The sequence below is a fragment of the Triticum dicoccoides genome, chromosome 6B (assembly GCF_002162155.2).
Source record: "Triticum dicoccoides isolate Atlit2015 ecotype Zavitan chromosome 6B, WEW_v2.0, whole genome shotgun sequence".
NCBI lineage: Eukaryota > Viridiplantae > Streptophyta > Magnoliopsida > Poales > Poaceae > Triticum > Triticum dicoccoides.
In genome coordinates, this window is record NC_041391.1 from 655,295,942 (window position 1) to 655,313,466 (window position 17,525).

General features: G+C 44.9%; 1 protein-coding gene across 2 annotated transcripts; it reads left to right on the forward strand.

Moving 5' to 3' along the window:
- The first annotated feature begins 6,563 nt into the window (after window positions 1-6,563).
- On the forward strand, window positions 6,564-8,502 carry LOC119323090 (anthranilate O-methyltransferase 3-like). 2 transcript variants are annotated; one of them, XM_037596665.1, is made up of 4 exons: window positions 6,564-6,701; window positions 7,070-7,480; window positions 7,687-7,959; window positions 8,039-8,502. In XM_037596665.1, exons 1-4 carry the CDS (start codon window positions 6,627-6,629, stop codon window positions 8,396-8,398), a joined length of 1,119 nt encoding a protein of 372 aa, XP_037452562.1. In that variant the 5' UTR covers window positions 6,564-6,626; the 3' UTR covers window positions 8,399-8,502. The 2 variants fall into 2 exon arrangements, with proteins under 2 accessions (XP_037452562.1, XP_037452563.1); XM_037596666.1 differs by having other exon boundaries at window positions 6,579-6,711.
- The last annotated feature ends 9,023 nt before the right edge of the window (window positions 8,503-17,525 follow it).

Sequence of the window (17,525 nt, forward strand, 5' to 3'; positions counted from 1 at the left end):
AATATTGTAGAGCCACTCAATTCGTCAAGCATATCATCTAGCCTAGGAATAGGATGACGACAACGAATAGTAATATTATTAATGCCTCTACAATCAACACACATACGTGATGTACCATCCTTTTTCGGCACTAGAATAATAAGAACAGCACAAGGACTAAGGGATTCGCGTATATAACCTTTGTCGAGAAGCTCTTGTACTTGACGCATAATCTCCTTCGTCTCCTATGGATTGGTACGGTATGGCGCACGGTTTGGCAGTGAAGCACCGGGAATTAAGTCAATCTGATGCTCAATCCCTCGAATAGGTGGTAATCCCGGTGGCACGTCTTGTGGAAAGACGTCAGCGAACTCCTGCAAAATGTTAGTGATAGCAGGAGGCAAAGAGGAAGGCACGTCCTCGAATGAAAATAATGCCTCTTTGCACACAAAAGCATAGCAAACAGATTTGCTGAAATCTAGCTCATCAATATTAGATTTGGTGGCAAATAAACATGCACTTTTCAATTTAATTTCAGAAGCAACACTAGATGGTTTATGATTAGGCTTCATTTGTTGCTCAAATTCTTTTGCCACAATCTGATTTTCACTCTTATTCTTCTCCTGTTTTGCTTTATTAGCTCTATTAATATCATCTTTCAAAATAGAATCAGGAGTCATAGGAAGCAAAGTAATATTTTTATCCTTATGAACAAGAGTATACTGATTGTTTCTATCATGGTGTACAATTTTTTTATCAAATTGCCATGGTCTACCAAGTAATAAGGAACATGCTTGCATAGGTACCACATCACAATCAACATAATCAGCATATGTAGAGATACTAAAATGCACACGAACAGTACGTGTTACCTTAACCTTACCGCTGTTATTGAACCATTGGATGTAGTAAGGATGTGGATGTGGTCTTGTGGTGAGAGAAAGCTTCTCCACCATCTCCATGCTAGCCAAGTTGTTGCAGCTCCCTCCATCTATGATGACGCGCACAAAACGTTCTTTCACAACTCCCTTGGTATGGAACAAATTGTGCCTCTGATTTTGCTCAGCTTGTGTGACCTGCACACTCAAAACACCGTTGAGCAACTAAACATTCATACTTGTCAGCGTCTTCAGGAGCCATGTATTGCGTCTCATGATCAGAATCATCTCCACCATGTTCTTCACGTGTAATAAGAGCCAAAGTCTCCTCATCATAGTCACTAGCGGACTCATATCCACCATCCTCGGTAGCAATCATCACACGCGGAGATTTGCATTCTCTCGCATAATGACCTCCTCCCTTACAACGACGACAAATAATATCACTTGTGTGCCCTGTTGATGCCATGGAAGAAGAAGAACTCTGTGCAGGCCCAGCAGGTGCGCTCTTGGCAGATAATGGTGGTTGTGCCTGTTTTCTTGTATCACGACTGGAGGAGGCACCTGATTGAGGTGCTGGTGCAGTTGAAGTAGAAGATGCACGCAGTGTCCATGATGAAGGTCGGTCTGCAGAAAAGTTAGTTCACGTCAATGCTTGTCGATCCTGCACTTCACGTTCAGCTTTACAAGCAAGATGGAATAAACGAGTGATATTAGTATACTCCTTATAGTCTAGAATGGTCTGAATCTCTCTATTTAATCCACCCAGAAAATGTGCAAGCATAGCTTCATTCTCCTCAACAATACCACATCTAATCATGCCAGTTTGTAATTCCTGATAATATTCTTCTACAGAATTTTTCCCTTGTCTTAAGCGCTGTAATTTTTGAAGCAATTCACGTTGATAATATGGTGGAACCCAACGAGTACGCATAGCAGTTTTGAAAGCAGCCCAAGTAGTTGGAATAGGATATAATCTACAATGTTCAGACCACCATACACATGCAAAACTAGTGAAAGCACAAACAGCAGCGGCAACCCGTCTCTCCTCGGGATATTGTAAACATGTAAATCGTTGTTCAGTTTCTAACTCCCAAGTAAGATATATATCAGGAACATATCTACCCTCGAAAGGTGGAATATTCAATTTCAGTTTAGGAAGATGGTCATGATCTCGTACCTGAGGGAAAGCCCTACCATTGTGATTATTTGCATGTGGACGACCTGGTGGTTGTGGTGCAGGTGGTTGCACGTAGTTCTGATTTTGAGCAACCTCATCCTCGTAATCTCCCACATAATCATCCTCCTCCGCATCAGCAGCAGGAGCCACAGAAGTATCAACAGCAGCACCAACAATTTGGCCAAACGCAAGAGGAACACGGCTCGCTCGGCGGAGGTCTGTTTCGCGATGTGGAGGTAGTCGTTGTTGTTGTTGTTGGAGAGGTGCGTTAGGTGCAGCGGGTGGTGGTGGTGGAAGACGCACGAGCAATTCATTAAACTTGTTATTGAGCTTTGTTTCGAACGTCTTCTCCATGCCATCTATCTTCTCCATGGCCTCTTCAAATCTGTTTAGCACATCTTGCACCTGTCCACTCATCATTTGCTGAAATTTATCATGCAAATCCTTATTCGTCATGTTCTCCCAGTCAGTCTCGTCGGCTTGTGATCCTGGCATGGTTAGCAGCAATAGAAACACACAAGAATATGATCCTATAGACTACTAACAAGAGGTGGTGGTGGGTGTCACAAATCCGTCAAGCAAATCTCAAATTCTTACCAGTTCTTACCCAGCAGCAGGCGGTGATCGGCAACCGTTGTAGTCAAAAACTCTCAAAGCTTGGATAGAGCGATTACCAGGGAGAGTCAAACGCACGACGTAGATGTATGTGGAGCTGGGAAGGCTTATAATATGGTAGCAAAAAGGGTCAGCAATAATCAATTCAGAGATACAAAGTTGAATAAACGCTCAACGACGGTACTGTGCTAGTCCTAGGCTAGACTGTGCTAGAGACGCGAGCCTAGAACACCAACAAAATCACGGCGCGACACGTAAACAAGGGAAAAGCACACTCTGGATTTTTTTTCGCTCATTTTTTTGCGCTGTTTTTTTTGCAATGTTTTTTTTTGCGAAAAATCACTATAATGGCGAGTGTCTCAAAACTCTTCCTAGGTCAAACTGACAGGATGGGCACGAAATTTTTTCGACCAATTTTTTTTTCGACTGCCCGGACCCAAAAACTGGAAACGGGTCAAAAAAAACTTTCTATAATGGCACCTGTCTCAAAACACTCAAAAACACCTAAAAATAGGATAGCCAGATTTTTTTTCGAAAAATGCGTTTTCGAAAAATTTTGGGCCTAAACGGAGGGTGGTTTCCGGACTCTTTTTTTTTCGAAACCTACTCCGGCAAGGAAACACGAATCGGAATCTAGATGGATCTCGAAAACAAACCTAATATGACAAGAACTCGGGTTGGTGGTGGATATATGGTGGTAGATGGCAGCGGTGGTGGTATATGACAGCGGTGGTGGTATATGGATACGGATTCGAAGCGGTGGCGGATAAGCGGTGGTGGTAGATCGCAGGGGCGATGATGATGGTGCGGCGACGGCGTGACAACTTATGACCAGAACTCGAAACTCTAAAAGACTAGACTCTAAGACCAGCAACTAGACACGATGATGCAACCGCAAATTCAACAAAGCAAAACCCTAAAAAGATTATGCAAAGGCTCAGATTGATTCGGATATGATGAACTAACCCTAATTTTTTTGTGGCTTTTTCGTGGACTGTAGGTATGAAGAACAGACTCGATCTAAACTACGAAAAACTGTAAAGTCTCGCCGAGCAACCTGGAAATCTGATACCACTTGATAGAGGCAAAGGTGTCCCGTCTTTCGATGAGATGATGGATATCGCTTTGGTGGAAGTCGACTTTGACGATCCGACTATGAACGTGCGAGGACGTCGCGCCTTAGCAATCGCTAAACCAACTCCGAGAGGTTATTGACCACGCCGGAGCACGATCAACCTGACCACGAGGGTCTGTTTCCTGCAAGCAAACGAAGAACAAGCAAGAAACTAAGATTGCAATCTGGATATTGCGAATATAAGATGAAAGCTTTATTGATCAAGGTGGGGTTCTGTGACGCCTTTGTCTGGTCGCTGAACACAAACGCAGTACGCGAAGTTGCAGCTATGGCGAACTTTAATCTAAACAAAACCCAAAGTCTAAACGGTGCCCTAAGGGCTGTATATATGGAGGAAGAGAGGGGGAATTTCGTGGCCCTTGGTGGAGGGGTCCGAAATCAACCCTATCTCTTGTTTCCCCACACATACGGACTCTAAAAATAGCCTATACTTATGTATTTCGAAATTACATGGGCCTGGCCCAATAAAAAGGTGACGCAACACCTATAATAGCCTCTAGACGAAATTTATGAAGTGACATCTTGTATATTTCGTCCAAGGCTTCATGCACTCGTTATGGTGGCTTCAAAGACCTGAAATCATCACTTATAACTCTGTTCTTGTTCCCCTTGCGCATGCCATCATCTCCATGCTTGTAACTTTACTTAAAAAATGAGCATAGATGCTTATTTTTAATGACTTATTACAATTCAGAAAAAATAGAAAAAAATAAATATAGCAGAAAAGAAAAAAAAACTATATAAAAAACTACTCAAAAATAAATAGAAAAACAATAGTTGTGATTAACTTAACTAAAAAATGAGTATAGATGCTTATTTTTAATGACTTATTACAACTCAGAAATAAAAATAAAAAAATAAATATAGCGGAAAAGAAAAAAAACTATATAAAAAACTGCTCAGAAATGAGTATAGATGCGCTTATAGAGAAAATTCAACCTAAATTCATAATGAATTTCTACTAATTTTAGAGAAATTCATATGAATTTAGATTAAATTTCCTGTATAAGGGCATCTATTTTCATTTTGAGAGGAGCTCAACAAAGGGAGAGACGGAGGGGCTTATAAACCGGTCTGATTCCCCTTCGGTTGGCGAGGTGGGACTAAACTCTGACCGCAACGAGGGCCAACCCTTTAGTCCCAGTTGGTGACTTGAACCGGAACTAAAGGGCAGACTTTGGTCCCGGTTCGTCCCACCAACTGGGACCAATGATGGTGGGCCAGGAGCGAGGCGCATTGGTCCCGGTTCGTCCAACCAACCGGGACCAAAAGGTCTAGACGAACCGGGACCAATGGCCCACGTGGCCCGGCCGGCCCCCGGGGCTCACGAACCGGGTCCAATGCCCCCATTGGTCCCGGTTCTGGGTTGAACCGGGACTAATGGGCTGACCTGGCCTGGACCATTGCCCTCTTTTCTACTAGTGCTTGGTTGAGACCAAGCCAGCTCTCCAGGAGGCCGTGACACGAGCGTGCGCGGCCCTCCTCCATCCAACAATGACCATTGTTGACCTGGGCTGCTCTTCAGGCGAGAACACGCTCCTCTTCGTCTCCAATGTGATCGAACCGGTCAGCCACCATCTTCAGAAGCTCGGTGGCCATACCGCCGAGCTCCAGTTCGTTCTCAACGATTTACCAAGCAATGACTTCAACCGCGTCTTCCGATCGGTTCAACGGTTCAAGAACTCGATTGGTATGGGTGGTCACAAGGGAGAGGAGATACCTGCTTTCTTCATCGCCGGGTTGCCGAGCTCCTACTACACGAGGCTTCTGCCTCACAACAGTGTTCATCTCTTTCACTCGTCGTATTGCCTGCATTGGCGCTCTCGGGTACATGCCACCACTCGTCGTGAGCAATTCCATGACCAACAACTGAAAATATGATTAATTATTTTTTCTATACCTTGGTTTTTTTTCTTGTTGGCAATCTTCTCGGAAAGCTCAATCAAATTGCATAAGTAATTGTGGTATTGCATTATGAGTTGTCCCATGTGCACGTGTGCTATACATAAGAAAAGATCTTGACATGAGACATGACAACCGGAAGAAGTGGTGCATAGAAGCACTAATGATGGATGTTCGTTTACATAATTCTTCTCTAAATTTTAAGGAGTGCCTTATTAATATTAATCCTTTCGAATATATATACCGAGAGAAAAGAAAATGGAAGTCTATTTTTACGCGTGTGCTTGCTTGCTTGCTTGTGATAATGCCAACAGATAGCTGATATGCAATGCCCAGTCGACAGTCTAGCTTGAAGTGCACCATTTTTTTATTCAGGTCTCCCTGATTTTTGATTTTTAAGGCCGCCACTTGGAACCTCTGGATTCCATCATATTCTAAAAAAACCTCTGGATTTCATTAAGTTGGTTCACTTTTTTCATTCTATCTTCTGTCCGGTCACTAATCAGGTGCTCTCAGAGGTTATTTAGCATGAAGAATGGAGAGGTCACTTTCATCCGTTCTGTCCACGGCTATCATCCAAACAACGCTCAAGTTGCAATCACACAAAACATGAGGGGAAAGGGGAGAGGCAGCCTATTCTTAATTAGTACTCCTTTTGTCCGGAAATACTTGTCAATAAAATAAATGTATCTAGACGTAATTTAGTCATAGATACATCCATTTTTACCGATTTCTTCGACAAGCATTTTTAGACGGAGGGAGTAGTACGTGGGTGGACGAGCATTTACCGTATATGGAATAAGCCTCTGGTCAGGAAACGACCGCGCGGCCAGGTTCGTGAGCGTACACGTATGAACAATGAATTGCAACCACTCCTACTCCATCTCCTCCTCTACAACACCTAGAGGCCAGGCTTGCTGCTTAGTGGCTGGCAGCCATGAGGATGGAGCATGACTTCCATATGGCCGAAGGAGAAGACGAGAACAGCTACGCCAAGAACTCAAGGCTTCAGGTTTCATACTGTATATATCTTCTCACGTGCTCTTTTCATTTCTTTTTACTCCACGTATAAAATTTGGTCAAAGTAAAACTACACAAAGTTTGATCAAATTTATATAAAAAAGGTGAACATCTATAATACTAAAATTATATAGTATGAAAATACGTTTCATGGTGCATCTGATAATATTGATTTCATATCATGAATGATAATATTTTTATATAAAGTTAGTCAAATTTTACAATGCTTGACTTTTACCGAACTTTATATGCAGACTAAAAGAAATGGAAGAAGTAGTATCTTCCCTTGCAATCCTAATTTGATTGCTGGATTCAGCTGCAATTGTTCATAAAGATTTCCCTTTCCGCCGTTTATCTTAGGAAAATGCCTTGGCTGAGACCAAGCCAGCTCTCCAGGAGGCCGTGACACGAGCGTACGCGGCTCTCCTCCATCCAACAATGACCATTGTTGACCTGGGCTGCTCTTCAGGCGAGAACACGCTCCTCTTCGTCTCCAATGTGATCGAAGCGGTCAGCCACCATCTTGAGAAGCTCGGTGGCCGTCCCGCCGAGCTCCAGTTCTTTCTCAACGATTTACCAGGAAATGACTTCAACCGCGTCTTCCGATCGGTTCAACGGTTCAAGAACTCGATTGGTATGGGTCGTCGCAAGGGAGAGGAGATACCTGCTTTCTTCATCGCCGGGTTGCCGAGCTCCTACTACACGAGGCTTCTGCCTCGCAGCAGTGTTCATCTCTTTCACTCGTCGTATTGCCTGCATTGGCGCTCTCGGGTACATGCCACTACTAACAAACACACTCATTTGCACATTTTGCTGCCAGAAAAGAAAAAACTGCTTGCAATTTTTATACTTTAATCATTCACATCTCTCTACTTAATACGCAAAAGTTGGTCAATTGATGAAGCCAACTTGACTACTGAAAATAATGTCAATTTACATAAGAACCTCTATAAAAAAATGCTATATGTTATACACAGCTTCCCCATGGATTAGAGGGCAAGAAAAGACCATATCTCAACAAAGGAAACATCTACATTGGGATGACTACCCCACCATCGGTGGTAAAAATGTACCAAGTGCAGTTTGAGAAGGACATGTTGTTGTTCCTCCGGCTGCGACATGAAGAACTAGTTGCAGGCGGACAGATGATGCTCACATTTCTAGGGAGGAAACATGGCGATGCCTACAGCGGAGGTCTCTGCCGTCTACTCGGGCTACTTTCACAGTCTGTGCAATCACTTGTTGACGAGGTACGCGAGGATATAGTATATTTGTGGCATTTATATTTCAAGACTCTAAACTGTTGCTAAAGCATACTGGTAATTACAGGGCCTCGTGGAGAAGGAAAAGCTCGACTCCTTTAATCTACCTTTGTACGGCCCATCAATGGAAGAAGTCAAAGCAATCGTCGAACAAAGCCAGCAGTTTCGCATGAATCATATCAAGCTGTTCGAGACCAACTGGGATCCTTACGACGATTCGCAAGGCAATGATGTGCGCAACAGTGCCCAAAGTGGCATAAATTCCTCCAAGAGCTTGAGGGCAGTGATGGAGCCCCTATTTGCAAGCCATTTCGGCGAATCCGTCCTCGATGAGCTCTTCAAAAAATTTGCATACTACGTCGAGGTGCACCTGGACAAGGAGAAGACCAAGTACTCCGTCATTACTCTGTCGTTAACAAGGATTTGAGGCATATGTGATTGTTTCATATTTGCTTGCAATTTATGTATTTACCAGCTCCCTTGACAATAAAATTATGTTTATCTACATGATGCATCCACTTGGACACCCAACTCAGGTACTTCCACAACAAAATATTTTCTTTCATTTTTGGATTCTCGTATTTCTTTTACCTTAAAGAACATTGGAGTCACTACGTAAAGAATGATGTTGATGTGGGTTTGCCGGCCGGGGTGTTCAAACATATGGAGATAAACCGTTTAAAGGTTTATCCTATATGCCCGAGCACCCTACCTAACCCCCGATATCGAGGAGGAGGAGAGGCAGATGCTCTATATGATGGTACACTTCTCTTTTATTTAGTTGGTGAGGTCATAGAGGTTGGATTGTGTTGGCGTCCTGGATATGGGGGTATCTATTAGGGATCGTTGCAGAAAATAAAAAATTTCTACGCATCACCAAGATCAATCTATGGAGCAACTAGCAACGAGAGAGAGGGGAGTGCATCTTCATACCCTTGAAGACCGTGAGACGGAAGCGTTACAAGAACGCAGATGAGGGAGTCGTACTCGAAGCGATTCAGATCGCGGTGGATTCCGATCTTAGCGCCGAACAACGGCACCTCCGCGTTCAACACACGTGCAGCCCAGTGACGTCTCCCGCGCCTTGATCCAGCAAGGAGGAGGGAGAGGTTGAGGAAGAGGGGCTCCAACAGCAGCACGACAGCGTGGTGGTGATGGAGTGGCAGTACTCCGGCAGGGCTTCGCCAAGCTCTTGCGGAGGAGGAGAGGTATTGGGGAGGGGAGGGGTTGCGCCTTGGATGTGGTGCTGCAGCCCTCCCCTCGCCCCTCTATTTATAGGAGAAGGACGAAGGGGGCCGGCCCCCTCTAGATGAGATCTAGAGGGGGGGCGGCGGCTAAGGGGAGGGGGCTTGCCCCCCAAGCAAGGGGGGCGCCCCCTTTAGGGTTTCCCCCCCAACCCTAGGCGCATGGGCCCAAGGGGGGTGGCGCCCAGCCCTTCTAGGGCTGGTTCCCTTCCCTCTGGAGCCCATGAGGCCCTCCGGGAGAGGTGGCCCCTCCTGGTGGACCCCCGAAACCCCTCCGGTGGCCCCGGTACAATACCGATATGCCCCCGAACATTTCCGGTGACCGGATGACAACTTCCCATATATAAATCTTCACCTCCGGATCATTCCAGAACTCCTCGTGACGTCCAGGATCTCATCCGGGACTCCGAACAACATTCGGTAATCACATACAAGTCTTCCTAATAACCCTAGCGTCATCGAACCTTAAGTGTGTAGACCCTACGGGTTCGGGAATCACGCAGACATGACCGAGACAGCTCTCCGGCCAATAACCAACAGCGGGATCTGGATACCCATGTTGGCTCCCACATGTTCCACGATGATCTCATCGGATGAACCATGATGTCGAGGATTCGAGTAATCCCGTAAACAATTCCCTTTGTCAATCGGTACGTTACTTGCCCTAGATTCGATCGTCGGTATCCCAATACCTCGTTCAATCTCGTTACTGGCAAGTCACTTTACTCGTTACATAATGCATGATCCCGTGACTAACCAATTAGTCACATTGAGCTCATTATGATGATGCATTACCGAGTGGGCCCAGAGATACCTCTCCGTCATACGGAGTGAAAAATCCTAGTCTCGATTCGTGCCAACCCAACAAACACTTTCGGAGATACCTGTAGTGCACCTTTATAGTCACCCAGTTACGTTGTGACGTTTTATACACCCAAAGCACTCCTACAGTATCCGGGAGTTACACAATCTCATGGTCTAAGGAACTGATACTTGATATTAGAAAAGCTTTAGCAAACGAACTACACGATCTTGTGCTATGCTTAGGATTGGGTCTTGTCCATCACATCATTCTCCTAGTGATGTGATCCCGTTATCAATGACATCCAATGTCCATAGTCAGAAAACCATGACCATCTGTTGATCAATGAGCTAGTCAACTAGAGGCTCACTAGGGACATGTTGTGGTCTATGTATTCACACATGTATCACGGTTTCCAATTAATACAATTATAGCATGAATAATATACAATTATCATGAACAAAGAAATATAATAATAATCATTTTATTATTGCCTCTAGGGCATATTTCCAACAGTCTCCCACTTGCACTAGAGTCAATAATCTAGTTACACTGTGATGAATCAAACAACCATAGAGTTCTGGTGTTGATCAGGTTTTGCTCGTGGAAGAGGTTTAGTTAACGGATTTGCGACATTTAGATCCGTATGAACTTTGCAAATATCTATGTCTCCATCTTGAACATTTTCATGAATGGAGTTGAAGCGACGCTTGATGTGCCTGGTCTTCTTGTGAAACCTGGGCTCTTTGGCAAGGGCAATAGCTCCAGTGTTGTCACAGAAGACAGTGATCGGCCCCGACGCATTGGGAATAACTCCTAGGTCAGTGATGAACTCCTTCATCCAGATTGCTTCATGCGCTGCCTCCGGGGTTGCCATGTACTCCGCTTCACATGTAGATCCCGCCACGACGCTTAGCTTGCTGCCGCACCAGCTTACTGCCCCACCATTCAAAATATACACGTATCCGGTTTGTGACTTGGAGTCATCCAGATCTGTGTCGAAGCTAGCATCGGCGTAACCCTTTACGACGAGCTCTTCGTCACCTCCATAAACGAGAAACATATCCTTAGTCCTTTTCAGGTACTTCAGGATATTCTTGACCGATGTCCAGTGTTCCATGCCGGGATTACTTTGGTGCCTTGCTACCAAACTTACGACAAGGTTTACATCAGGTCTAGTACACAACATGGCATACATAATAGACCCTATGGCCGAGGCATAGGGGATGACACTCATCTTTTCTCTATCTTCTGCCGTGGTCGGGGATTGAGCCAAGCTCAATTTCACACCTTGCAACACAGGCAAGAACCCCTTCTTGAACTGATCCATATTAAACTTCTTCAATATCTTATCAAGGTATGTGCTTTGTGAAAGACCTATGAGGCGTCTCGATCTATCTCTATAGATCTTGATGCCTAATATATAAGCAGCTTCTCCAAGGTCCTTCATTGAAAAACACTTATTCAAGTAGGCCTTTATGCTGTCCAAAAGTTCTATATCATTTCCCATCAAAAGTATGTCATCCACATATAATATGAGAAATGCTACAGAGCTCCCACTCTCTTTCTTGTAAACACAGGCTTCTCCATAAGTCTGCATAAACCCAAACACTTTGATCATTTCATCAAAGCGAATGTTCCAACACCGAGATGCTTGCACCAGCCCATAAATGGATTGCTGGAGCTTGCATACCTTGTTAGCATTCTTAGGATCGACAAAACCTTCCGGCTGCATCATATACAATTCTTCCTTAAGATAGCCGTTAAGGAATGCCGTTTTGACGTCCATTTGCCATATCACATAATCATAGTATGCGGCAATTACTAACATGATTCAGACGGACTTCAGCTTCGCTACAGGAGAGAAAGTTGCATCGTAGTCAACCCCTTGAACTTGCCGATAACCCTTAGCGACAAGTCGAGCTTTATAGATGGTAACATTACCATCCGCGTCCATCTTCTTCTTAAAGATCCATTTATTTTCTATCGCCCGCCGATCATCGGGCAAGTCTATCAAAGTCCATACTTTGTTTTCATACATGGATCCTATCTCGGATTGCATGGCTTCAAGCCATTTGTTGGAATCTGGGCCCGCCATCGCTTCTTCATAGTTCGAAGGTTCACAGTTGTCTAACAACATGATTTCCAGGACAGGGTTGCCATACCATTCTGGTGTGGAACATGTCCTTGTGGACCTACAAAGTTCAGCAGTAACTTGATCCGAAGTACCTTGATCATCATCATTAACTTCCTCTCTAGTCGGTGCAGGTACCACAGGAACATCTTCCTGAGCCGCGCTACTTACCAGTTTAAGAGGTAGTACTTCATCAAGTTCCACTTTCCTCCCACTTACTTCTTTCGAGAGAAACTCTTTCTCCAGAAAGGACCCGTTCTTGGCAACGAAAATCTTGCCTTAGGATCTGAGATAGAAGGTATACCCAATGGTTTCCTTAGGGTGTCCTATGAAGACGCATTTTCTCACTTGGGTTCGAGCTTTTCAGGTTGAAGTTTCTTGACATAAGCATCACATCCCCAAACTTTTAGAAACAACAGCTTAGGTTTCTTTCCAAACAATAATTCATATGGTGTCCTCTCAACGGATTTAGACGGTGCCCTATTTAAAGTGAACGTAGCTGTCTCTAAAGCGTATCCCCAAAATAATAGCGGTAAATCGGTAAGAGACATCATAGACCGCACCATATCCAATAGAGTGCGATTACGACGTTCGGACACACCATTACACTGAGGTGTTCCAGGCGGCGTGAGTTGTGAAACAATTCCACATTTCCTTAAGTGCGTACCAAACTCGTGACTTAAATATTCTCCCCCACGATCCGATCGTAAGAACTTTATTTTTCTGTCACGTTGATTCTCTACCTCATTCTGAAATTCCTTGAACTTTTCAAAGGTCTCAGACTTGTGTTTCATTAAGTAGACATACCCATATCTACTTAAGTCATCAGTGAGGGTGAGAACATAACGATAGCCACCGCGAGCTTCAACGCTCATTGGACCGCACACGTTAGTATGTATAATTTCCAATAAGTTGGTTGCTCGCTCCATTGTTCCGGAGAACGGAGTCTTGGTCATTTTGCCCATGAGGCATGGTTCGCACGTGTCAAATGATTCGAAATCAAGAGACTCCAAAAGTCCATCTGCATGGAGCTTCTTCATGCGTTTGACACCAATGTGACCAAGGCGGCAGTGCCACAGATATGTGGGACTATCATTATCAATCTTACATCTTTTCGTATTCACACTATGAATATGTGTAACATCACGTTCGAGTATCATTAAGAATAAACCATTGACCAGCGGGGCATGACCATAAAACATATCTCTCATATAAATAGAACAACCATTATTCTCGGATTTAAATGAGTAGCCATCTTGTATTAAACGAGATCCAGATACAATGTTCATGCTCAAAGCTGGCACTAAATAACAATTATTAAGGTTTAAAACTAATCCCGTAGGTAAATGTAGAGGTAGCGTGCCGACGGCGATCACATCGACCTTGGAACCATTCCCGATGCACATCGTCACCTCGTCCTGCGCCAGTCTCCGCTTATTCCGCAGCTCCTATTTTGAGTTACAAATATGAGCAACCACACCGGTATCAAATACCCAGGAGCTACTACGAGTACTGGTAAGGTACACATCAATAACATGTATATCACATATACCTTTGGTGTTGCCGGCCTTCTTATCCGCTAAGTACTTGGGGCAGTTCCGCTTCCAGTTCCCCTTGCAATAAAAGCACTCAGTCTCAGGTTTGGGTCCGTGCTTTGGCTTCTTCCCGGCAACTGGCTTACCGGGCGCGGCAACTCCCTTGCCGTCCTTCTTGAAGTTCTTCTTACCCTTGCCTTTCTTGAAACTAGTGCTTTTATTGACCATCAACACTTGATGTTCCTTTTTGATTTCTACCTCCACTGATTTCAGCATTGAAAATACCTCAGGAATGGTTTTCACCATCCCCTGCCTATTGTAGTTCATCACAAAGCTCTTGTAGCTAGGTGGGAGCGACTGAAGGATTCTGTCAATGACCGCCTCATCCGGGAGGTTAATGTCCAGCTGGGACAAGCGGTTGTGCAACCCAGACATTTTGAGTATGTGCTCGCTGACAGGACTATTTTCCTCCATCTTACAACTGTAGAACTTGTCAGAGACTTCATATCTCTCGACCCAGGAATGAGCTTGGAAAACCATTTTCATCTCTTGGAACATCTCATATGCTCTGTGCTGCTCGAAACGCTTTTGGAGCCCCGGTTCTAAGATGTAAAGCATGCCGCACTGAACGAGGGAGTAATCATCAACACGCGACTGCCAAGCAATCATAACGTCTTGGTTCGCTGGGACGGGTGCTTCACCTAGCGGTGCTTCTAGGACATATGCTTTCTTGGCAGCTATGAGGATGATCCTCAGGTTCTGGACCCAGTCCATATAGTTGCTACCATCGTCTTTTAGCTTGGTTTTCTCTAGGAACGCGTTGAAGTTGAGGTTGACATGAGCGTGGGCCATTTGATCTACAAGACATTTTGCAAAAGTTTTAGACTAAGTTCATGATAATTAAGTTCATCTAATAAAATTATTTAATGAACTCCCACTCAGATAGACATCCCTCTAGTCATCTAAGTGATACATGATCCGAGTCAACTAGGTCGTGTCCGATCATCACGTGAGACGGACTAGTCATCATCGGTGAACATCTTCATGTTGATCGTATCTTCTATACGACTCATGCTCGACCTTTCGGTCTCTTGTGTTCCGAGGCCATGTCTGTACATGCTAGGCTCGTCAAGTCAAGCTAAGTGTTTTGCATGTGTAAATCTGGCTTACACCCGTTGTATGTGAACGTTAGAATCTATCACACCCGATCATCACGTGGTGCTTCAAAACAACGAACTTTCGCAGCGGCACACAGTTAGGGGAAACACTTTATTGAAATTATTATGAGGGGTCATCTTATTTACTACCGTCGTTCTAAGCAAATAAGATGCAAAAACATGATAAACATCACATGCAATCAAATAGGGACATGATATGGCCAATATCATTTTGCTCCTTTGATCTCCATCTTCGGGGCGCCATGATCATCATCGTCACCCGCATGACAACATGATCTCCATCATCATGTCTCCATGAAGTTATCTCGCCAACTATTACTTCTACTACTATGGCTAACGGTTTAGCAAAGAAGTAAAGTAATTACATGGCGTTATTCACTGACACGCAGGTCATACAATAAATAAAGACAACTCCTATGGCTCCTGCCAGTTGTCATATTCATTGACATGCAAGTCGTGATTCCTATTACAAGAACATGATCAATCTCATACATCACATATATTTCATTCATCACATCCTTTTTGGCCATATCACATCACAAGGCATATGCTGCAAAAACAAGTTAGACGTCCTCTAATTGTTGTTGCATGTTTTTACGTGGCTGCTATAGGGTTCTAGCAAGAATGTTTCTTACCTACGCCAAAAACCATAACGTGATATGCCAATTTCTATTTACCGTTCATAAGGACCCTTTTTATCGAATCCGATCCGACTAAGGTGGGAGAGACAGACACCCGCTAGCCACCTTATGCAACTAGTGCATGTCAGTCGGTGGAACCTGTCTCACGTAAGTGTACGTGTAAGGTCGGTCCGGGCCGCTTCATCCCACGATGCCGCCGAAACAAGATAAGACTAGTAGTGGCAAGTAAATTGACAAAATCTACGCCCACAACAAAATTCTGTTCTACTCGTGCATAGAAACTACGCATAGACCTAGCTCATGATGCCACTGTTGGGGATCGTTGCAGAAAATAAAAAATTTATACGCATCACCAAGATCAATCTATGGAGCAACTAGCAACAAGAGAGAGGGGACTGCATCTTCATACTCTTGAAGACCGCAAGACGGAAGCGTTACAAAAAACGCGGATGAGGGAGTCGTACTCGAAGCGATTCAGATCACGGTGGATTCCGATCTTAGAGACGAACAACGGCACCTCCGCGTTCAACACACGTGCAGCCCGATGACGTCTCCCGCGCCTTGATCTAGCAAGGAGGAGGGAGTGGTTGAGGAAGAGGGGCTCCAACAGCAGCACGAAAGTGTGGTGGTGATGGAGCGACAGTACTCCGCAGGGCTTCGCCAAGCTCTTGCGGAGGAGGAGAGGTGTTGGGGAGGGGAGGGGCTGCGCCTTGGATGTGGTGTTGCAGCCCTCCCCTCGCCCCTCTATTTATAGGAGAAGGAGGAAGGGGGGCGGCCCCCTCTAGATGAGATCTAGAGGGGGGCGGCCAAGGGGAGGGGGCTTGCCCCCCAAGCAAGGGGGGCGCCCCCTTTAGGGTTTCCCCCCAAACCCTAGGCGCATGGGCCCAAGGGGGTGGCACCCAGCCCTCCAAGGGTAGGTTCCCTTCCCTCTACAGCCCATGAGGCCCTCCGGGAGAGGTGGTCCCTCCCGGTGGACCCCCGGAACCCCTCTGGTGGCCCCGGTACAATACCGATATGCCCCCGAACATTTCCGGTGACCGTATGACAACTTCCCATATATAAATCTTCACCTCCGGATCATTCTGGAACTCCCCGTGACGTCCGGGATCTCATCCGGGACTCCGAACAACATTCAGTAATCACATACAAGTCTTCCTAATAACCCTAGCGTCATCGAACCTTAAGTGTGTAGACCCTACGGGTTCGGCAATCACGCAGACATGACCGAGACAGCTCTCCGGCCAATAACCAACAGCGGGATCTGGATACCCATGTTGGCTTCCACATGTTCCATGATAATCTCATCGGATGAACCACGATGTCGAGGATTCAAGTAATCCCGTAAACAATTCCCTTTGTCAATCAGTACGTTACTTGCCCGAGATTCGATCATCGGTATCCCAATACCTCGTTCAATCTCGTTACCGGCAAGTCACTTTACTCGTTACATAATGCATGATCCCATGACTAACCACTTAGTCACATTGAGCTCATTATGATGATGCATTACCGAGTGGGCCCAGAGATACCTCTCCATCATACGGAGTGACAAATCCCAGCCTCGATTCATGCCAACCCAACAGACACTTTCGGAGATACCTGTAGTGCACCTTTATAGTCACCCAGTTACGTTGTGACGTTTGGTACACCCAAAGCACTCCTACGGTATCCGGGAGTTACACAATCTCATGGTCTAAGGAACTGATACTTTACATTAGAAAAGCTTTAGCAAACGAACTACATGATCTTGTGCTGTGCTCAGGATTGGGTCTTGTCCATCACATCATTCTCCTAATGATGTGATCCTGTTATCAATGACATCCAATGTCCATAGTCAGAAAACCATGACCATCTGTTGATCAACGAGCTAGTCAACTAGAGGCTCACTAGGGACATGTTGTGGTCTATGTATTCACACATGTATCATGGTTCCCGATTAATACAATTATAGCATGAATAATACACAATTATCATGAACAAAGAAATATAATAATAATCATTTTATTATTGCCTCTAGGGC